Source organism: Oncorhynchus nerka, linkage group LG23, assembly GCF_034236695.1.
Source record: "Oncorhynchus nerka isolate Pitt River linkage group LG23, Oner_Uvic_2.0, whole genome shotgun sequence".
NCBI lineage: Eukaryota > Metazoa > Chordata > Actinopteri > Salmoniformes > Salmonidae > Oncorhynchus > Oncorhynchus nerka.
In genome coordinates, this window is record NC_088418.1 from 38,053,820 (window position 1) to 38,076,759 (window position 22,940).

At 40.5% G+C, this 22,940-nt stretch overlaps 1 protein-coding gene, 1 long non-coding RNA gene and 2 other non-coding genes across 4 annotated transcripts in view; all 4 read left to right on the plus strand.

The window, feature by feature from the left end:
• The first annotated feature begins 8,150 nt into the window (after positions 1 to 8,150).
• Positions 8,151 to 8,736, plus strand: LOC115106083 (uncharacterized). Its single transcript, XR_010460767.1, has 4 exons — positions 8,151 to 8,214; positions 8,334 to 8,383; positions 8,505 to 8,574; positions 8,660 to 8,736. It is a non-coding gene; the product is annotated as an uncharacterized LOC115106083 (long non-coding RNA).
• Positions 8,737 to 11,435: 2,699 nt separating this feature from the next.
• trnaa-ugc (transfer RNA alanine (anticodon UGC)) lies at positions 11,436 to 11,507 on the plus strand. The gene has a single exon. It is a non-coding gene; the product is annotated as a tRNA-Ala (tRNA).
• A 1,331-nt stretch (positions 11,508 to 12,838) lies between these two features.
• Positions 12,839 to 12,910, plus strand: trnaa-ugc (transfer RNA alanine (anticodon UGC)). The gene has a single exon. It is a non-coding gene; the product is annotated as a tRNA-Ala (tRNA).
• Positions 12,911 to 15,705: 2,795 nt separating this feature from the next.
• LOC115106801 (zona pellucida-like domain-containing protein 1) overlaps positions 15,706 to 22,940 on the plus strand; it is a 48,132-nt gene continuing 40,897 nt past the window's right edge. The window contains exons 1-6 of the mRNA XM_029629901.2: positions 15,706 to 15,826; positions 16,463 to 16,576; positions 17,308 to 17,528; positions 18,257 to 18,438; positions 18,882 to 18,954; positions 21,020 to 21,117. Of these exons, the coding sequence (XP_029485761.1) occupies positions 16,471 to 16,576; positions 17,308 to 17,528; positions 18,257 to 18,438; positions 18,882 to 18,954; positions 21,020 to 21,117 (680 nt within the window). The 5' untranslated portion in view covers positions 15,706 to 15,826; positions 16,463 to 16,470. The remainder of the gene's footprint in view (positions 15,827 to 16,462; positions 16,577 to 17,307; positions 17,529 to 18,256; positions 18,439 to 18,881; positions 18,955 to 21,019; positions 21,118 to 22,940) is intronic.

A 22,940-nucleotide genomic window follows, 5' to 3' on the forward strand; every position in this document is an offset into this window, starting at 1 on the left:
AACATGTTTTCATATAATCTTATGTGAAGATAATGTGATAACATGTAAAGCAATATGTGTGTCACGGCTGTTTGAGCACATGAAATGACAAAACAATACACAATGAAGCTCAAACAAAAGTGCCATAAAGAAAGTCAATTTCAAAAACATGTGGTTCCCAATTAGACAGCGGTCCCTGATTGAGATCCATACCCGGCCAAAACATAGAGATAGAAAATCATAGAAACACAACACATAGAAATGCCCACCCCAACTCACGCCCTGACCAAACCAAAATAGAGACGTAAAAAGGATCTCCAAGGTCAGGGCGTGACAATGTGATTACATTAAACTACACATGTGAAAATGTGATCACGATGTGTTCCAAAACATGTTTTCACATAAAATGTAAGTTGAAATCTTGTGATTTTCAACATGTGAAATCATGTAGTTTTTCTGTCAGGGCAGGAATATAAGATGCATTTTGATGTTATGTTTGATGTTACATGATCTTGAAAATGCTATGTTCTTTGAGGTTCTTCCATGTTTCTTTCCATGTATTTTCCATTTTACTTTCCCTCAGTCCTTTTCACTTTCCTTGGCAAAACAAACTGTCTCCATCAAGACTAATTCAGAGCCACCATGAATTGAAAGCAGCTTCTGATGAATTTCAAACCATTCAACAAATAGTTGTATAATGAAGAGTAGACCCAACTAAACACCCTGGATTCTTTACACACACACAAACACATTGAAAGCCAAAAGTCTTAAATTTGGACTCATCAGACCAAAGTGCAGATTCCCACCAGTCTGAGGTCCATTGCTTGTGTTTCTTGGCCCAAGCAAGTCTCTTCTTATTATTGGTGTCTGTGCTTTAGTAGTGGTTTCAATGGAGCAATTCAACCATAAAGGCCTGATTCACGCAGTCTCCTCTGAACAGTGCATGTTGAGATGTGTGTGTTTCTTGAACTCTGTGAAGCATTTATTTGGGCTCCAATCTGAGGTACAGTTAACTCTACTGAAGAGGTTACTCTGGGTCTTCCTCATGAGAGCCAGTTTCATCATAACGCTTCATGGTTTTTGCGACTGCACTAGAATAAACTTTCAAAGTTCATGAAATTATCCGTATTGACTGACCTTCATGTCTTAAGTAACAATAGACTGATAGACTGTTGTTTCTCTTTGCTTATTTGAGCTGTTCTTGGCATAATATGGACTTGGTCTTTTACCAAATAGGGCTATCTTCTGTAAACCATCCCTACCTTGTCACAACACAACTGATTGGCTCAAACGCATTAAGAAGGAAAGAAATTCCACAAATTAACTTTTAAGAAGGTACACCTGTAAATTTAAATGCATTACAGGTGTCTTCCTCATGAAAAGGTTGGAGAGAATGCCAAGAGTGTGCAAAGCTGTCATCAAGGACAAGGATGGCTACTTTGAAGAATCTCAAATTGATTTACACTTTTTTAATTACTACATGATTCCAATTGTGCGATTTCATAGTTTTGATGTCTTCACTATATTATTCTAAATTGTAAACAAATAATTAAAATAAAGAAAAAGCCTTAAATGAGTAGGTGTGTCCAGACTTTTGACTGGTACTGTATATATTGTGATATTGCAAATATGGTACAATCCAGGGGTGCAAAGCTCTTGGAGACTTACCCAGAAAGACTCACAGCTTTAATCGCTGCCAAAGGTGATTCTAACATGTATTGTGAAAACTTAAATATGAATACTGTGTGAATATTGTAAATGAGATATTTCTGTATTTCATTTTCAATACATTTGAGAAAAAAAAAAAAAAAACATATTTTCACTTTGTCATTATGGGGTATTGTCTGTAGCTGGGTGAGATGATTAAAAAAAACTATAATTTAATCCATTTGGAATTCAGGCTGTAAGAAAACAAAATGAGGAATAAGTTAATAATGGGTATGAACACTTTCTGAAGGCACTGTATATCTGCTAGAACGTGATAAATGAGTGACTCTTTGAAAAGGGGGTCATATAAACATTTCCTTATTTTAAAAAAAATAGCTATCATGGTATAATCAGCATAGTTTCTCAGAGTAAATCTTTATTCTGGTTTAAACAAAGCAATCTGATCATACTCCAGTAAAATACACGCTACAGGGAATGCAAAAAAAAAAAGTATTCTTCAAAGCACATATACATTGTCCAATCAACATCCACACATTGATTTCATTCTTCGGGTCTTTATTCAAACACAAACACAGTGGGAATAAAATGCCTAGGAGGCAAAAAGACTGAAGAAGACTCCCACAGGAACTCTATGCTAAACTGTTCTGCCACATTAATTTCAAATGTTACATCTTTCGATTTGTAAATAATAGGGGGATACATCTGCAAATAATTTAAACTGACTTATCAAATTACACGGTACAGCTTTAGTGTGTCTGTGCATCATAGGTACAACTGTAAGCAATTCCGTTCTCAAATGTCTGTTTAATGTGAGAAACAAAATTAAAAATAACTTTTAAACTATTACAATGCGGACGGACTGTCATGCATCTTTACTATTACCAACAAGACAACGAAGTGATACGTGCCATGGAGAATTATAACGGATACTTTCCAAACACCAAAAGTTCCCACGCGGAGCAATATTGTTTACTACACTATTGTGCATACAATCCAAGTCATACGTTTATTGTCATTCATACTCTTTTTTTAACCGAATATCTTTGCAAAAGTGTTCCTTGTATCAATTCAGAGCTCGGAAAAATATTGGAATAATGTGCTTAAGAGGACACTCAAGGCGCACAACAGGATAACACAACCACATTTTCAATTGACAATCATTGCTTTAAATGGATGTGGTCGATAGATTTGTATAGGCATATATAAACAATGTATTTAACTTTTAAAACAGTAGGTCTAAGCAACATGCACCTGGATAATCGCATCATGAATCTGGACGGGCTCCTACGTCCTCATATACACATTATGACTTAATGTTTATGAGTTTAATCTTTCACAAAATAAAGACATAGAAGCATACCCAATTATACAGGTTCTACACATTCCATTTCTCCATGGCAATAGAATGTAAACATTCTATTTTGCGCCAAACATCGCCTACAACACAATTCTAAGTGCAGCATATTGGACAACTCCACAGTCATTGATCATTCGCGACTTTAAGTCATTCCTGTTATCTCTAGAGCATCCCGTATATCTATAGCGCTACATTTCTTCCCCATCTTACCATGGATAGAGTTTGGTGCATTCCGGAGTTCACTTATGGCCCCACAAAGGTAATCTTAGGAGAAATTAATTTTAGCATACTGTAAATGCCTGTGCATAATGTGCATAACAAAGCATCATTATTTTCATTATCTTCAAATTCATTCTGTAGAAGCAGCCTTTATTTTCAGACTCTGCAGGCCTGCTGGGAGGAAACATATTACAATAAACAGGTAAGATTCATCCCACAAAAACATAAACAACAGAAAGAGAGTTGTATTTCAAGACAGTTTAGAGAAGGTGGTCATAAGAGTTCTTAATATCACTTGCAAATTGTGAGGCATGAGCAGTTGTGAAATGTTACGAGAGGCCCTTCTTAAAGCACATGATATGGTATTTCGTGGCACGGTCTCACACCTTACCTCATCTTGCAGAAGAAGCTCATGGTCCACTATCTGCTGCTCCAGAGTCAAGGCCAGGTCCCTCCCCATGTCACCACGGAGCACATGAGCAACTGGCTGGTGTCTCAGGGCAAATAATCCCTTAGGGAGAGGTGAGTACCACGTCAGCACTCACCTTCACTGCCATTCCCTGCCTCCAGCAGCACTCCAGGAGGTGTAGGTAAAATAAACAACAGAAAAATCAGAAGCCAGTAAAGTTGAATTGCTCTGTGTTTTATTTGAAGGGTGTGGAAGGAAACCCTGGAGGAGGGAAACGACCTCGCTCGGCTGGTAAGAGTATGAGAGTTAGAGACATACTACAAGGTGGTGAGCTCTTTACTAGCCTTTAAACAACGAGTTAGCACAGCAGAATAGATCTGTTGTGAAATTACACTAATGGGACTTCCTGTTTCATACTGCAGGCCTGGGAAGTGAACACTTGCCTAAAAATTATGGACATAGAGCACGAGGCTTTCTGCAAGCTCCGCCGCTCCATGCACCCCACCTCGCCAGCTGACATGTAAGTTCCATGTACTGCCCTGCATATGACTTGATCCATTTATCTACACATCTGGAACTACGCAAAAACAGACTAAGACAGTGTTCTCTGTGAGCACATTGCACATAGTTTAGCTTTGTCTTCTCCTTTTTGTTGATTTCTGCGATCCTAAGGTCCACAGCATCGTGGAAAGAGCTGTGAGAAGCATTCTGGGCGAGCAGTCCAATGAGCCCCGTAGCAACCTGCTCAGCCCATCTCAGGTGGAGGTGGTGCCCAGGCTCCTCCTGGCCCTGTGGCTTCAGCCAGAGGAAGGGCATTCAGAGCACCCAATCCTAATAAGCGGGATGGCCGTGGGCATGGTGGCGGCCGTAGTGGAGAAGTTCTCCTGCATGTTAAAGGACCCTTCCCCTCACATCCCTTTCTCCCGGGCTGCTGCTTTTGACTCTGTGCGGTCGATCCTCTGGAGAATCAGTCAGTCCTTCTCCACGAATGACCTGCAGAGCCCTTTTTATATGAGCTCTGTTTGTGCCTTTGTGGCGGACAAGGTGCAGAGCTGCTTCTGCAGCCACCCTACCAGTCCCCCCTGTCCTCGCGGTGGCCGTTTCCACCACACTACCAGCTGACATCCAAGCAGGTGAGTAGCAATGACAGAGAGCACTCTGACAGGTGCCTGTTCCGATGACATCTTGGTGCCTTGTAGTAGTAGAGCTCATCAGGATTGTTGTTGTCACCCATAACACAGACCCGGCTTCTTCCCACCTAGAGGTTGTAGACATCATCCCTAACACAGAGGCAGATCCGGCTTCTTCCCACCTGAATGTTGTGGACATCACCTCTAATACAGAGGCAGATCCGGCTTCTTCCCACCTGAATGTTGTAGACATCACCTCTAATACAGAGGCAGACCCGGCTTCTTCCCACCTGAATGTTGTGGACATCACCTCTAATACAGAGGCAGAGCCCATCTTTTCCCTCTTGGAGGTTGTGGACGTCACACCTGAAGAAAGGACTCTCCCGATGGCCGTCTTCGTCTCTTTGCCAGCTGACATCCAAGCAGGTGAGTAACACTTAGAGAGCACTTTGACAGGTGCCGTTTGTCTTGACATCTTAGTAGAACCTTTCAACTGGCCAGTGTTTAGAAGCTACGGTTTGCATTTGTTTACATTCTGTTCCTATTTTTCCCTTTCTAGAGGATGTCGCTGTGGTCATCCCGGATGTCACCCCACACGTCACCAAGGACTGGATGTTCCATGCAGAGCTAGGAAAGGGGCAGTCCGGCGATTATTTTTGCAGGCTTTGGAGGGCAGTGTGCTGCTGCGCCTGCCACAAGGAAGAGGAGGAACAATATTAATTATTCATCAGACCTTCAGAAATGGGATTGAACCATAGACCATTAAATTATTAAATTATAATTGGACTCAATTCTGCTTTTCTTCTGTTTACTACTTAATTTCAGAACATTAATATAAACTTTCACTTTGCAAGTGTGGAGTAGGTTGTGTAAATAAATGGGAAACATCCAAATTTTAATGCTTTTAATAATTTACTTGTACATTTAAAAACAAATGTATTATTTGACAACAAAAAAACAGGGCGCTCAACCAACGTTGAGTTGAGCTGCAACCAAAAATTTGAATCATCATAGAAAAGGAAAAAGCCCAACACTTGCTCACTATTAAAAAACTGCATTGTTTTATTCAGGCAAGGTTAAAAGATTAACGTTTCGGCCTAGTCTCTGACGATATGCAAGTTGTGTATGCCCAGGAAAAGGGTGACCCAGACTCACCCTGGTTCTTGAGGGTTGAAGACAGTGAAAAATGATCATTAAGTAAATGGGACTTTTCAAATCTTGAATAAAAATCTTTAATGAACATGAATTTAAATACAATTGACTTGAGGATCAGAGCAGGCAGGCTGACTGGCTAGCCCTGAAGGCCATCTGCTTCAACCTTTGTGTGGTTCATCTCAACCAAGAGGTTGTGTGGGTTGTCTTTCTCTCTGTGGGTGTGAATCACTACGACCTCTCCCTCTACCTGCCATTTGGCTGATCAGAAGCCTTCTGCTCTTTCTTGCTCACATGAACAGGAGGAATGGCCTCTGGGGTAACCTCCTCCTCTATCCACCTCCTCTTTCTGGCTGTGTTCGACTGAGGTCACTCGTTATCTCACCCTGGGTGTTGGATAGTTCCTCCTCCTCTGTGTCTTTGTGATTTTGGAGGGAGTTATCCTGTTCCGGCTCCCTCTAAGGGTCTGCACCGTAATCTCTTTAGGTGTGTTGAGGGGTTCAGTGGTTTTGGAGGAAGTCCACTATGGCAACACAGTTGTCAATTTTGTAAACAATCATTTTCGAACGTGTGTTGCCAAGAGACATCTAACCAACGTTCTATGGAACGTTTTCTGTGCGAAAAAAACAACTTCCGTTTGCTGCTGACAACAAACTAGTTTGATTTTTAAGACCTGAGAACAATCGACTGTAAAATGCCTGGGTGCTTTTCAAGACTGGCGGAGAGAGTGCGTGGACGTCGGTGGCCTACTGCGTCGACAGGTTGTTCAAATTCATTTGTGGCTTGTTTTTCTTGTCTTTTTCTGTTTTGCAGGGTTCGTGATCGTCGACAGGTGGACAGCAACAGCGACTTCGAAGAGGGTATGTGGAGTTTACAACTCTTCTTTTACTACATTTAACAATGCCATTATAATTTGCGAAATGTTGTGTATTTCTATCATTCAGACTTGGCAAAAATGCTTGTGCTAGAAATGTTGTAGCTAGCTAGCTTGCAAGCTAACATTAACTTTAGTAACTGTTGCTAAGCAATCGACTTTTGCTACCTAGCTAGCTAGTATTAGCAATTATGATACGTTTTATGTCCTAACAATAGTTTATTTTATATTCCAATGTTCCTCATTTTAGAAACAACTGTCCTGGATGAGGTCCAGTTGGATGTGCCATTGGATGATGGGCCAGATGTTCCACAGCTGCCAGTCCTCCTTGATGTCCAGAATGCTGCTATCATCCTTGAGGATGTGCCAGATGTGCAGACTATCCTTGAGGTACAATTTTCTGAAAGTTTGGGGTTTCATGTTTAAAAAATATCTCAGATATTCAAGTTGTGTCTCTTTAACATGAAACAAATCTCTTGTCTGCTTTCTGCTTTAGGAGTCCACTGATTCCGATTAGGTTCAGCCCCCTGTACCGTGGACCTGTTGTGATCAGGGTAAGAGACCCCCACACACACACAGTCACATCACGGTTACAATGTTTACTGTTTCCAACATGAATGTATTGTAATGTGCAGAACAATGTCAGTCCGGTGGTTAAAGCTTGGAGAACTTTCCAGTTCATCAGCCCCATCATCACCTACATGCGTGAGGGATCCCAGGTATGTGTCATTGTAACTACCTAATCCTAATCTACATTGTCAGTCATTTGATCTTGATGGAAATGTGTCACAGCAATTGCTGAAGTGGTTTTGTTGATGTTGTTTTGTTGTTTATCTCAACAGCAGGTGGTGGTGAGGATGCACCACGTGAGTCGGGTGAGAGGCCTGGGGACTCAACTGGTGTGGGCCATCTCCAAGGAGACAGCCAGGCTTAGTCCAGAGGGCATCCCCTACTGTGCCACCAAAGTGCAGTCCATCACTTGGATCCAGGTAAGACGTAAATACTACTGAAATAGTATTACATTTTTCTTCACTTATTCCATTTGGCCTTAACATTTATTCTCTCTCTGTCAGCGTGTGGCTGGCAGGGTGACCCACTATGCGTCTCACCTCCGCCACGAGACGTCTCTGGACGTGACACCTGGCTGCTACCAGGTAAATAAACGATTTCCTATGTATATAGACTAGACATTACTGGGCATTTTTGCATTAGATTTGGTGTGTTTTCTAATAACGTGTGTGTGGTAAACAGGTGTGTTGTGTGTGTTTTGAGCAGCAGACTGATGTTTCAGTGGTGTACGCTACTCTCCACATGGGGCTGGACGGGCTTCTCTCCTCTTCAGCGTGGTCGGAGGCTTGCCTCCTTCTCTACGCCCACCACTCAGCAGTTCACTGACCCAGAGCCTGAGGGCCACAACTGCTATGAGGTCAGACGTTTCACACATACATACTATTGACAAGGAACATTAAGATCCTTCCATTGACCGATTGTTTGTTATGTCATTGCACTGGTCACTGATTTTGAATGCTTGTTTTGTTGTCGTAGGGCTGGGAGGAGGACCTGCTGCCTGAGGAGAGGGAGGTTCCTCTGCTAAAGTGAGTTCCTCTAAATGTCTGTGTAGTCTGGGCTTGTCAGATCCTGAAGGATAGTGGTCACAATGCTGTTATCTCCCATTGACTCTAATGGTTGACATGCTCCATTCCCTCCCTTTCACAGCCTCTACCTTACCACCAAGAGAGTGGAGGACATCGCCCTGAGGCTCGTCTCCCTGCGCCAGGCCTTCACTGTGAGTGGACCCACTTTCCTTTTTCTCTCTGTGACTTCTTGTTCTGTCTCCTAGAGGAAGATGTCTCAGACTAACTCTTCCCTAGACCCTGCTTGGTTCCACCCTGAGCAGGAACCATCTGTTTGTGGCGGGAAAGGTCCTCCTGGGCGCCCTGGTTCAGGCCAACCACATGATAACTCACTAACTCATTCTCTTTCAAGGGAAAGAGAGCGTCCCTGATGCTCTTTTCTTTGTCATAGGACGAGGCCAAGTTCATCCGTACCTATAACGATTTTGTGGACTACCTGAGTGACCCCTCCAAGTGGAATGACATTGAGAGGGAGCTGGCTGAGGCAAAGGTGAGTTCATTAACTCTTTCAGGTTTCACTGAGTTCTTCCACATGCATGTCTTTTATACATCACAGCAGCTGATCTATATGAAATCATTCCTATTTTCTCCAAACGTGTTTTCTTGTCCTAGATCCATCATGTGAACATGATAGATGTCCTCTTTGAGCTGGTGCTGTTTGGGATGATAACAGCTCAGAAGTCCCTGATGGTGGTAAGTAGCATCTCACTGGTACATGTTTTGATATCTCTCTATTAGCAGTTTCACTTAAATTCCTCTTCTCTCCTCTTTTCTCCTCCTTTGTTTCCTTTAGCACCCTGGTGGGTTCGTGGAGCGTCCTGTTCGCTCTCCTGTACTCCTTCCTGCCCACTGCTGCCAACATGGAGCCAGAGGCTGACAGATACCTGCTGCTGCTCAATGTAAGTCAAGAGGTTACTTCCTGTTTACTTCCATATTCTTAGTGTACTTCCTTTTTACTTCCTTATTTATGGTTAATCAGGTTTCAATGCCATTTTAGGGGGAGTATTTCTAATTGTCTCTCTCCTCTTGATAACCTAGTAAACTCAGAGCCATTTTCTGTGTTGTGTGGTGTTCTCTTCAGGGCAGGCTGATGGCTCGGCTAGATGACATCTTTGGCCAGCAGCTGGCCTGGTACTTTAACCCAGAGTCGCTGGTCACTGAGCTCTCCAGCCTCCTGGAGTACCACTTGGAGAACCTCATGGCCAGCATGTAGTCCTACTGCAGGGACCATACTCCTTTCTCCTTCTCTCTCTCTTTTGAAGGAATTGAGGACTTAAAGTGCTTTGTTGAACCCTGATTAGTTAACACCCATTAATTTAATGTATTCTCTTGTTTTCTCTCCCCACAGGATTCTTGTGACACTTTGCAACCACGCAGGGATCTAGACACCAATGCACTACATTACTTTGTACTGAATTTGACATTTTTTAAATAAAATAAGTTGTAGTTCAAAACCATTTTTGTTTCTGTCTTTTCATCTATTTGATTTTATGACAATTTTCTCTTCCTAGAGCTTACATGAACAATTATGCTAAATTATCTGCATATGGAAATAACAAACAACGTTTAGTTGATTTACAGATACTACAGGCCCACACTTTATATGGTTTTGTACTGTGGTTTGTGATACTGTACTATTTAAAAACATGTAGGACTACATACACTGAGTGCACAATAGATTAGGAACATCTTCCTAATATTGAGTTGCACACTCTTTTCCCCTCAGAACAGCCTCATTTCGGCATGGACTCTACAAGCTGCCCTAAGCGTTCCACAAGGATGATGGCCCATGATGTGTCAAGTTGGCTGGACGTCCTTTGGGTGGTGGACCATTCTTGAGACACATGGGAAACGGTTGAGCATGAAAAAAACAGCAGTGTTGCAGTTCTTGACACACTTAACCCGGTGCGCCTGGCACCTAATACCATACCCCGTTCAAAGGCAATTATCTCAGTTGTCTTGCTGAATCACCCTCTGCATGACACACACAATCCATGTCTCAATTCTCTCAAGGTTTTAAAATATTTCTTTACTCCCCTTCATCTACACTGATTGAAGTGTATTCAACAAGTGACATCAATAAGGGGTCATAGACTGTCCAAGTGAAAGCTATGTCATGGAAAGAGCAGGTGTCCTCAATGTTTTGTATTATCAGTGTGTGTAGTAACCTGGTACAGCATAAAGTATACCACTAGAGGGGATAATTGCTTCATTCTTGAATGTTACTTCTCGCTATCCCTACTCTACATTAACAGTCTGCCATTGTAGACTCTGGTAACTTGGGTATCTTATTTTTTATATATTTGCCATTAATGTCTGAACCATATACCATCTTTCCCACTGAAACCAGTAATGTTAGCGTTCATGTGAGAGAGGGTGTAGTAGTGCATACTGACCACTAGTTGGATCATAGTGTGGGTGGTGGAGTTTATGCAGGAACACAGAGGGTAGAGGCATTCTCCATCACAATTACATGATCATGGCCAGTTATGCAAATTAGGTGATGACGTCATTTAGCGACTTTTTTAGGACAGCCAATAGCTACTTTCCTTACTGAGGAGTTGGCAACACTGCTAACTTTAAACATCAGCTATCTGAGCAGCTAACCTATCGCTGCAGCTGTACATTGCCCATCTGTAAATAGCCCACCCAATCTAGCTACCTCATCCCCATATGGTTTTTATTTACTTTCTGCACTTTTGCACACCAGTGTTTCTACTTGCACATCATCATCTGCTCATCTATCACTCCAGTGTTCATTTGCTAAATTGTGATTACTTCGCTACTATGGCCTATTTATTGCCTTTTTAAAATATTTTTTTCCCTTCTATTTTGTTATTGATTGTGCGCTTGTTTGTTCCATGTGTAACTCTGTGTTGTTGTTTGTGTTGCACTGCTTGGCTTTATCTTGGCCAGGTCGCAGTTGTGTATGAGAACTTGTCCTTAACTGACTTACCTGGTTAAAAAAGGTGACGTTTAAAAAAATAAGCAACATTTTTTTCTTTCCCAGAACGGGGATGTAGCTCAGTGGTAGAGCGCATGCTTTGCATGTATGAGGTCCTGGGTTCAATCCCCAGTTTCTCCATGTTTTTTTTGCAAAGACCCAACTTCTACTTTCCAGAATGTTGACATTCTAAGCGGGAAACAGAGATGTGCAAAATCATTTGGTCTTGTAATCTGAAGAATATGCATTCAATCCCTGTTAGTACATTTATAGAACAGAAGGGGCATGGTTGCCAACTTTTATGGCATCATTTTCAAAAACTGAAGATCATGTTTTCGATCCCTGTCCGTACCTGTTTTAAGAATTGCTGCTATCATTTCATTGTAGTTTCAATGGAGTGGTGTATAGCCGCTGGCTGATCCCGCCCTGGCTTACATTAAAAAAACACAATTAACCTGAATTAGGGCCAGACTAGTTACCATCATTTTCTCACATTCCCATTGAAAGTTTTTTCTATTGTCTCTTTTTGGTCCATTTAGATTGTTAATGTAGATTGTATAGAATTATTATATATATATTTTTAATGTTATGGTTAAAAATGTTAATGTTTTACTGTGACTTGTTGTAGGCTCCTAAGTGGACCATAAGGTTAAAAACCAAACCAAATTGAGAAAACTAAACTGAAAAACAAAAAAATACAATTAAAACTAAGTTGCTCCGCGAGAGTATCTCTTTTGGGTCACTTTTGCTGGTCCCAAGCCCGGATAAAGGAGGAGGGTTGGAATTGTGACATAAAAAAAAAAAAAAGAATCGACAGAAGAAAGTTCATTTGTAGTACTAAACATATTTAGGGTGTTTTTTACTCACTTCTTGTCTCTCCCACAGAGTTATTCCTCTCTCCAACAGCGTCCATCACAATTACATGATCATGGCCAGTTATGCAAATTAGGCGATGGCGTCATTTAGCGACTTCTAGCGTCTTTTAGGACAGCCAATAGCTACTTTCCTTACTGAGGAGTTGGCAACACTGCTAACTTTAAACATCAGCTATCTGAGCAGCTAACCTATCACTGCAGCTGTACATTGCCCATCTGTAAATAGCCCACCCAATCTACCTACCTCATCCCCATATGGTTTTTATTTACATTCTGCACTTTTGCACACCAGTGTTTCTACTTGCACATCATCATCTGCTCATCTATCACTCCAGTGTTCATTTGCTAAATTGTGATTACTTCGCTACTATGGCCTATTTATTGCCTTTTTAAAATATTTTTTCCCCTTCTATTTTGTTATTGATTGTGCGCTTGTTTGTTGCATGTGTAACTCTGTGTTGTTGTTTGTGTTGCACTGCTTTGCTTTATCTTGGCCAGGTCGCAGTTGTGTATGAGAACTTGTCCTTAACTGACTTACCTGGTTAAAAAAGGTGACGTTTAAAAAAAAATAAGCAACATTTTTTTCATTCCCAGAACGGGCATGTAGCTCAGTGGTAGAGCGCATGCTTTGCATGTATGAGGTCCTGGGTTCAATCCCCAGTTTCTCCATGTTTTTTTTTGCAAAGACCCAACTTCTACTTTCCAGAATGTTGACATTCTAAGCGGGAAACAGAGATGTGCAAAATCATTTGGTCTTGTAATCTGAAGAATATGCATTCAATCCCTGTTAGTACATTTATAGAACAGAAGTGGCATGGTTGCCAACTTTTATGGCATCATTTTCAAAAACTGAAGATCATGTTTTCGATCCCTGTCCGTACCTGTTTTAAGAATTGCTGCTATCATTTCATTGTAGTTTCAATGGAGTGGTGTATACAAAAACTACATTGTATTAATAGTTCACCCCTCCGCGTCCAGACTGTATATGAATGTGGGATACCGCCGCTGGCTGATCCCGCCCTGGCTTACATTAAAAAAACACAATTAACCTGAATTAGGGTCAGACTAGTTACCATCATTTTCTCACATTCCCATTGACAGTTTTTTCTATTGTCTCTTTTTGGTCCATTTAGATTGTTAATGTAGATTGTATAGAATTATTATATATAATTTTTTAATGTTATGGTTAAAAATGTTAATGTTTTACTGTGACTTGTTGTAGGCTCCTAAGTGGACCATAAGGTTAAAAACCAAACCAAATTGAGAAAACTAAACTGAAAAACAAAAAAATACAATTAAAAATACAATTAAAACTAAGTTGCTCCGCGAGAGTATCTCTTTTGGGTCACTTTTGCTGGTCCCAAGCCCGGATAAAGGAGGAGGGTTGGAATTGTGACATAAAAATAAACAAGAATCGACAGAAGAAAGTTCATTTGTAGTTCGAAACATATTTAGGGTGTTTTTTTACTCACTTCTTGTCTTTCCCACTGAGTTATTTCTCTCTCCAACAGCGTCCATCACAATTACATGATCATGGCCAGTTATGCAAATTAGGTGATGACGTCATTTAGCGACTTCTAGCGTCTTTAAGGACAGCCAATAGCTACTTTCCTTACTGAGGAGTTGGCAACACTGCTAACTTTAAACATCAGCTATCTGAGCAGCTAACCTATCGCTGCAGCTGTACATTGCCCATCTGTAAATAGCCCACCCAATCTACCTACCTCATCCCCATATGGTTTTTATTTACTTTCTGCTCTTTTGCACACCAGTATTTCTACTTGCACATCACCATCTGCTCATCTATCACTCCAGTGTTAATTTGCTAAATTGTCATTACTTCACTACTATGGCCTATTTATTGCCTTACCTCCTCAAGCCATTTGCACACAGACATAGACTTTACTTTTTTTTGTGTTATTGACTGTATGCTTGTTTATTCCATGTGTAACTCTGTGTTGTTGTTTGTGTCGCATTGCTTTGCTTTATCTTGTCCAGGTTGCAGTTGTAAATGAGAACTGGTTCTCAACTAGTTTACCTGGTTAAATAAAAAATAAATAATAATCTCTCACACAACCGCCTGAAGAGCTCCCTGAACCAAAGTGTAGAAAAGGGAAGTTTGGTTATTGGGACTGACTCCTGAATTTTTCTGCCACTGTCTCTGGAGCCTTAACTGTACTTCACCTGCATCACTTTACACAACACTGGAATGAAAGGCCGAGAACATTGAATAAGGATAGCGCTCGTACTGTATATCTTGGATATGATCGGGTGACCTAACCAAGAAACTATTGTCCACGGATGATTGGACCTGAGCGGAGAACATAGTTGGGTAGATTTTGGATCCAATATAGCCTTACTAAGATAGGTAAGGTAAGAAGGACACACACACACACACATACATTACAGGTCCATCTATACTGATGTGAGTTAAAGCTCCAAAGAGAGAATCATCTGGCAACATTAACCAGCTATCAAGTTTTGTGATGTCTGTTTTTTAATCACCTGAATAACCCTTCATGGATAATAATGGATCACTTGACTTGTGTGTCATGCAGCATAAGAAGTAATGAGCTCTTTATACCAAACTATGGGGGAGAGGGGGGGCGGTTTCTCGGACACAGATTAAACCAAGTCCTGGATTTAAAATATTTTTCATGGATATTCTCTATTGATCTTGCTTTTTAGTCCAGGATTAGATGAAATTGGCCCTATCAATACAGGAAACAACATACAATTGAGATGTAAGTATACAATATGTCACTGATGGGGAGGCAAACTGGAGAACTAGCTAACATAATGACCAATTGAGAACAAGTGTGAGTTCTGTTTTAGCTTTTTAGCACAAACGTTATACCTAGAACTCCGCACCCACAGAAGAGGTCCTATCTGCACTTTGTCTATATGGCTCACATTATCTAGCCCTGCACATACAGTGCTGTCCATATGGAACATATGACACTAGGGACTTGCTAATCCCTTAAAAATGACTGTGAGGCTTTTTCCTCTCCCCATGTGGGAGACTGAGAGCAGGAGTCAAAGTTGAGACATCAGGGGGACAGGTGGTGGCTCGCCACCCCAGAGAGGATACCAGGGAAGGCCAGCAGAGATGTGTTGATGGAGGAAGGCTGGACACAAAGCGTGAAAAGACCTGGGCCCACTGCTGGCAAGAGAGAAAGAGCTGCTCAGTCAGCGCGCTGCACCCACTCCGTAGGCCGATGAAAAGATAATTCCCCCAGCACGGACCTCATGCAGCGTCAAACCGTTTGTGTGCGCTGACAGAGCCAGATCAAGCAGAAAGGATATGAGTGGGAAACTTCAAAACCTGCTCATGTTTCTGGCTCTGTGAAAGGATTTGTATAACACATTCAGATTTGATGGACTTTCCCATGTTCTCCTGGACAGCCCTTTTTTTTGTTGTTGACGTGTTCAAATAATGAATCTCTTATGTTGCCGGGCTCTTTTCCCCCCGACCCACGCCATGTTTCTAGTTGTGGTGTAGGGATGCTGTGCGGATCATTCCATCACATGCAGCAGTCCCGAGCATATGGAGAACCGCTGATTCGTCGACTTCCAAGGACCAGGGTGAGTAGCACTGGGGCAGTTTTTAACCTTGACAACCTTGAACAACTCAACTACACTGATAGCCAGGGAAGCTCAACAAGCATTGACCAAGGGAACCCAGCTCCTTGAAAAGTTGCTGTTTCTCCACAACAAAAACCTTTATCTGATCATCATAAGATACCATATGCATATTATCATCATCTGATAAAAGGCTTTTAGATGTTGAGAAAACAAAGACTTAGCCCATTGTGCTTAGTAATGTTGCGGTGACAACCAAGCCAGTGGATTATATCAATATTTGGCTGTTTTGGCCATGGTTTTACCGAATAATAGTATCTTAACGAGTCTGCATTTGAGATAGATAATGTTCAGACTCCAAAAAGCTAGCAGAATAATTGTCTTTATGTGTTAACACTATTGCTGTTGGCAATAACTAGGATTTACAAAGTATCCCTTTTTGAATTAGATTGAAGGTGGATTTCTTGCACCTTATTCTTCATAGAAGTTAAGGTTTGTCTCACTGTGATTTCTGAAATAACTAACAAAATCATGTTACTTTTTTATTCCCATGACGTACACTAAACTGAAGCTCTTAAACCAAAATATGTATGATATGGAAGATGGCAAAGACGGATGAAAAACATTGTTTTCCTCCAGGTGCTGAAATGGAACAAATATGTTTGATCCTTTTGCTTATAAGTAAGGCATTATCAGTTGGAGCACAATTCAATGGATACAACTGTGATGCCAACTTCCACAGCCGCTTCCCTGGTGAGAAAATAAATACATTATTTTAATTTAAATTCAATACAACTTCAATGCAGGTTATTCATATAACTTTATGAATATAACATAGAACTTTAACTTAACTCATATTGGACTGATGCATATAACATGTTTAGGATAGTGAATAGTTGCTATTTCGTATATATTTCAGGAAGTTTACATGTTTTTTTCTGTCTTCGGAAAAACAGTGAAACCTTTATTTACACTTATAATCAAATACAATGTTATTGTTAGCTGTTCAACTGTCTGACGGCCTGGTGGTAGAAGTTGTCTTGGAGCCTTTGGTCCAAGACCCGATGCTACGATACTGCTTGCTAGATGGTAACAGGGTTAACAGTCCATGGTCCGGGTGACTGTAGTCCTTGACGACCTTCGGGTCTTCCTCAAGCATCACCTGCTGTAGATGTCTTGGAAAGCAGGGAGCTCGCCCCAAGTGAACTATTCAACCATCCGCACCACCCTCTGTAGAGCTTTGCGGTTGTGGGCAGTGCAGTTGCCGTACCAGGCAGTGATGCAACCCATCAAGATGCTCTTAATATAGACATTTCCAAATAGAGTTCAAAATCAATAAAATGATCAACGCCAGTGTGAGCCTTCTTTAGTCTTTTTCTTTAGCCTTGTTTAGTTATCCCTCTTTGGAAAAAAAAATGCATGTAAAGGCCATAATATGATTTTGTGCTGTGATAGTAACTGTTGTTTTCTCTGCTCTCTCCCAGCGGAGCGGGACATTAGTGTGTACTGTGGGGTGCAGACAATCACCCTCAAGATCAACTTTTGTCCTGTTCTCTTCTCCGGCTACACCGACACTGACCTGGCCCTCAACGGTCGCCATGGAGATGCCCACTGCCGTGGTTTCATCAATAACAACACCTTCCCCACCGTGGTCCTCTTCAGCATTAGCCTAGCCACCCTGGAGACATGCGGCAATGCCCTGGTGGTAAGAGGCCCATGCTTATTCCAACCACCTGTTTATAATGCCTTCTATCACACCTATGGGTCAGTTTCCTGGAAACAGATTAAGTTCTGGACTAAAAAGCACTTTCGATGGAGATTATTTATTGAGCATATCTTGAAGTCCAGGACTAAGGTTAATCTGTATCCGGAAAACCCTAAAAGAGTCCATGACAGATCGTGGATCCTCTTACCGTGGCTCCAACCACAGAGCACTTACATCAAGCCCAAGCCATAAATTATTCTAAAAGGCAGCAAAAACAAGAAGAGATAAACAACTAAATAAAATGTCCTACTATTAGGAATCATCTTAAAAATGTACACACAGTCATCTACAGTGTCTATGTTTTGATGTTGACAACCTATATTTTAGTTTCCAACAGTGGTTCAGTAATTGTAGTGGAGGTTGGAGTTGGGAGAACGGAAGCCCCGGAGAGGTGATTGCTTGTTCCTAGAAACAGCGGGAGAGATTCGAGAGGAGCCTTTACTAAGGTTGCTTTCTTCCCCATTTTGTTGTTTTGATTGTAGTTTGGTTCCTGGGCCGCTGATGCTGCGATAAAGGGAATTGAGTTAGGGATTAGCACGATGAGGGGGCATTAGCTTAATAGTATGGTTGATGTTATCGCCACTGGCCCTCTCTACTGATGGGACCTTGACTCTCATAATGGTGGGGATGGGATGGGGCAGGCATTCACCACTGATTTTGTGTTGCAGGTTTCCACGGCTCAGGGGCCTAATGCTTATGGGAACCTCTCACTGGTGCAGATTGGGAACATATCAGGGTACATCGATACACCAGATCCCCCAACTATCATTAGCTACCTGCCAGGTCTGCTCTACAAATTCAGCTGTAGCTACCCTCTGGAATACCTGGTGAACAATACACAGTTGGCTTCGTAAGTGCTGTAAAATAATCCCTCAAGTTTCTATGATGATTCTTATCCATTTTACATGTCTACAATTCCCCTGAATTCATAATACAATTAATAAGAGATGATTCAAAGTCAGTGAAAAGTCATTGGAATGTGTCAAAATTGTGTTGTCAATGAACTTAAATGATTACCATTTTAGATATACTGTACACAGGGATGCAGTAAACTGAAAATGACCAAAATGAAAAATTATTGGAGAGCACAATGAAGATAACACATGATTTGAGAAGGTCATAGAATCTACGTTTTATGTTAAAAGAGAATGATGTATCACACTGACATGTTACATTTATCAAGATATCTGAAAGTAAACCAAGATAAACAATGTGCAAATGTGACTCAATGTTGGATATAAATCAGACAATAAAACATGTTTAGCATAACTTTAATTTTCATGTTTATTCAAGGTCAGCTGCTGCAATATCAGTGAAGGACAGCAATGGTACTTTTGTCAGTACTTTGAGTCTACTGCTTTACAATGTAAGTACATTTTACAAATGACACAATTGCATTTGCTATGATACACTTTATGATTCACTGCTAGATTTACTAACCATATTATACATGCAAAGTTTGCATCCGGGAATAAAATGTGCATAGAGTGCCTTCAGAAACTATTCACACCCCTTGACCTTTTCCACATTTTGTTGTATTACAAGGTGGGATTAAAATGGATTTAATTGTACTCTGTAATGTCAAAGTGGAAGAAACATTCTGACATTTTCTTTTTTTTTTAAATAAAAAAAACGTCTTGATTAGATACTGTATACCTTCAATAAATGTTAGAATAACCTTTGGCAGCAATTACAGCTGTGAGTCTCTCTGGATAAGTCTCTCAGAGCTTTCCACACCATCTGGATTGTACAAAATATGCTCATTATTATTTTCAAAATTCTTCAAGCTCTGTAAAATTGGTTGTTGATCATCGCTAGACAACCATTTTCAGGTCTTTCCATAGATTTTCAAGCAGATTTAAGTCAAAACTTTAACTCGGCCACACAGGAACATTCATTGTCTTCTTGGTAAGCAACTCCAGTGTAGATTTGCCCTTGTGTTTTAGGTTATTGTCCTGCTGAAAGGTGAATTCATATCCCAGTGTCTGGTGGAAAGCAGACTGAACCAGGTTTTCCTCTAGGATTTTGCCTGTACTTAGCTCCATTCCATAAAGTTTTTTATCCTGAAAGACTACCCTGTCCTTAATGATGACAAGCATACCCATAACATTATGCAACCACCACTATGCTTGACAGTATGGAGAGTGGTACTCAGTAATGTGTTGAATTGAATTAGCACCAAACATAAGACTTTATTCAGGATAAAAAGTTAAATAATTTGCCACATTTTTTGCAGTATTACTTTAGTGCTTTGTTGCAAACAGGATGCATGTTTAGGGATATTTTTATTCTGTTTATTCTTTTCACAATTAGGTTAGTATTGTGGAGTAACTACAATGTTGGTGATCCATCCTCAGTTTTCTACTATCACAGTCATTAAACTCTGTAATAGTTTTGGAGTCAGCATTGGCCTCAGTGAAATCCCTGAGTGGTTTCCTTCCTATCCGGTAATTGAGTTAGGAAGGATGTATCTTTGTAGTTACTGAGTCTATTGATACACATCCAAAGTGTAATTAATTACTTCACCATCCTCAAAGGGATATCCAATGTCTGCTTTTTTATTTATACCCATCTACTAATAGGTGCCCTTCTTTGCGAGGCATTGGAAAACCTCCCTGGTCTTTGTGGTTGAATTTGTGTTTGAAATTCACTGCTCGACCTTACGTGGGGTGGGGTACAGAGATTAAGTAGTCATGATGAAAATCATGTTAAACGCTATTATTGCACACAGTGAGTCCATGCATGTTATTATGTGACTTGTTGAGCAAATATTTGGTCCTGAACGTATTTAGACTTGCCATAACAAAGGGGTTGAATATTTATTGACTCAAGATATTTCAGCTTTTCAGTTTTTATTAATTTATTTAATAAAACACGAAAAACATAATTCCACTTTGACATTATCGGGTATGGTGTGTAGGCCAGTAACAAACCATCTCAATTTAATCAAATTCAGGCTGTAACACAACAAAATGCGGAAAAAGTCAACGGGTGTGAATACATTCTGAAGGCACTGTAGAGCAAAATGGTCAAATAAAAGTCCATCGTAAACAATGTACCAGAAATATATATTAACCATAAAGACACTACATTCATTTAATCTCCTTCTGAAAGGAAGTATTGAGTAGTTTTCATGACTGGGAATTTGACAGTGGATAGGAAATACAGGGGTAGTGTAGCTATTATACATTTACAGGTTAAAAAACTGTGCATACAGAACTATTTTTTATTCCAGTAATGAAGGTGGTTTGTGCCAATTTACCCAAAATGTATTGCTAAAATGAATAATAATAATGAAAAAATGGGTATTTTTTCGAACTCAGATTACAAATCCAGTGCAATTCATGAATCCTGTCCTCATCTAAATGTTAATATGAGGGATTAAAACTATTGTGACTTGTTGATTTCTTTGTGTGTTTGTCTCTGTAAAGGACTCGTCATACGTTCAGCAGCTGTCAATTCCTATGGCGGGGCTCACACTGAAGACACGTGTGTTTGCAGCAGTCAAAGCTACCAACTTGGACAGGAGGTAACCAATCATTTAATTTCATCAAGAACTTCCAAGAGCCATATAACAAATGTCTGCAGGCCCTTCTTGAACTTCGGGCAATTGTGGAATGTACATTAGGGACATGATTGACATTTGATTGGTGGGAAAGTGACAACCATGGCAGCTGCAAAAATGTTACCGCAGTGCAAATGTATGTATTGTCAGAGTAAGAGTGCTGATCTGGGATCAGGTCTCTTCATGTCCATGTGAGTTTTGTTTATTAGGATCCAAAAGTTCAAATTGATCTTAGATCAGCATTCTGACTCTGAGATGCTTTATGAATACTGTCCCTGAACTGTATGTTCCACCTTAGTGAGTGTACCATTTTTTCACTTTTGGAGTTAAACAATACTATAATATTAATTAGCAGGAACGTAAAAATACATATTTTCACTACACACAATGGGAATCATTATCCCACTGCCCTACATACAGCTCTGCAGTAGATCAGATTTGCTGTGAATGCGAAAGAAATTCACACCTCTTTAGGCGTGGTGCTACAGTAGCTAGCAGAGTAGAAGGCTTCTATTCAGCTTCTACCCCCAAGCCATAAGACTTCTGAACATCTAGTCAAATGGCTACCCATGACTATTTGCAGTGCACCCCCCCCCCCCCCACCCCCTCTTTACATGTACATAATACCTAAACTAACCGGTGCCCCCGCACATTGACTCTGTATCGGTACCCCCCTGTATATAGTCTCGCTATTGTTATTTTATTGCTGCTCTTTAATTACTTGCTGATTTAATCTCTTATTCTTATCCATATTTTTTTTTCAACTGCATTGTTGGTTAGAGCCTGTAAGTAAGCATTTCACTGTAAGGTGAATACCTGTTGTATTCGGCACATGTGGCTAATAACATTTTATTTTATTTGAACACTTGAAAAAGAAAAGGAGATCCTCACACTCTAGGAGCTCAGATGCAATAATTAAATAACCAACATTTAGACAGCCAAGCTGTCTTCATAATACCCTGATGAAGACAGCTCGACCGTCGAAATGAAAACAGCTTGGCTGTCAAAATGTTGTTTATAAAAATTATTGCATCTGAGCTCCTAGAGTGTATGGCTCTCCTACTGTTTTGCAGATTTTACATTTTTTTTAAGTATATACAGTTAAAGTCGGAAGTTTACATACACTTAGGTTGGAGTCATTAAAACTCGTTTTTCAACCACTCCACAAATTTCTTGATAACAAACTAGTTTTGACAAGCCGGTTAGGATATCTACTTTGTGCATGACAAGTAATTTTTCCAACAACTGTTTACAGACAGATTATTTAACTTATAATTCACTGTATCACAATTCCAGTGGGCCAGAAGTTTACATACACTAAATTGACTGTGCTTTTAAACAGCTTGGAAAATTCCAGAAAATGATGTCATGGCTTTAGAAGCTTCTGATAGGCAAATTGACATAATTTGAATCAATTGGAGGTGTACTTGTGGATGTATTTCAAGGCCTACCTTCGAACTCAGTGCCTCAAAGAAATCAGCCAAGACCTCAGAAAAAAAACTGTAGACCTCCACAAGTCTGGTTCATCCTTGGGAGCAATTTCCAAATACCTGAAGGTACCACGTTCATCTGTACAAACAATAGTACACAAGTATAAACACCATGGAACCACGCAGCCGTCATAACGTTCAGGAAGGCAGGTGTTCTGAGGGAAAAAAGGGGGGTTGCGTCTGGCGACTGAACAGTTGAGCTGTTGTCATCAGAGTTCCATGATTATTAGGGTATATTTACAGGACTACTGTTCAACCCCTATTGTACACTTTTCTCACCTTCTAATATTTAATGGA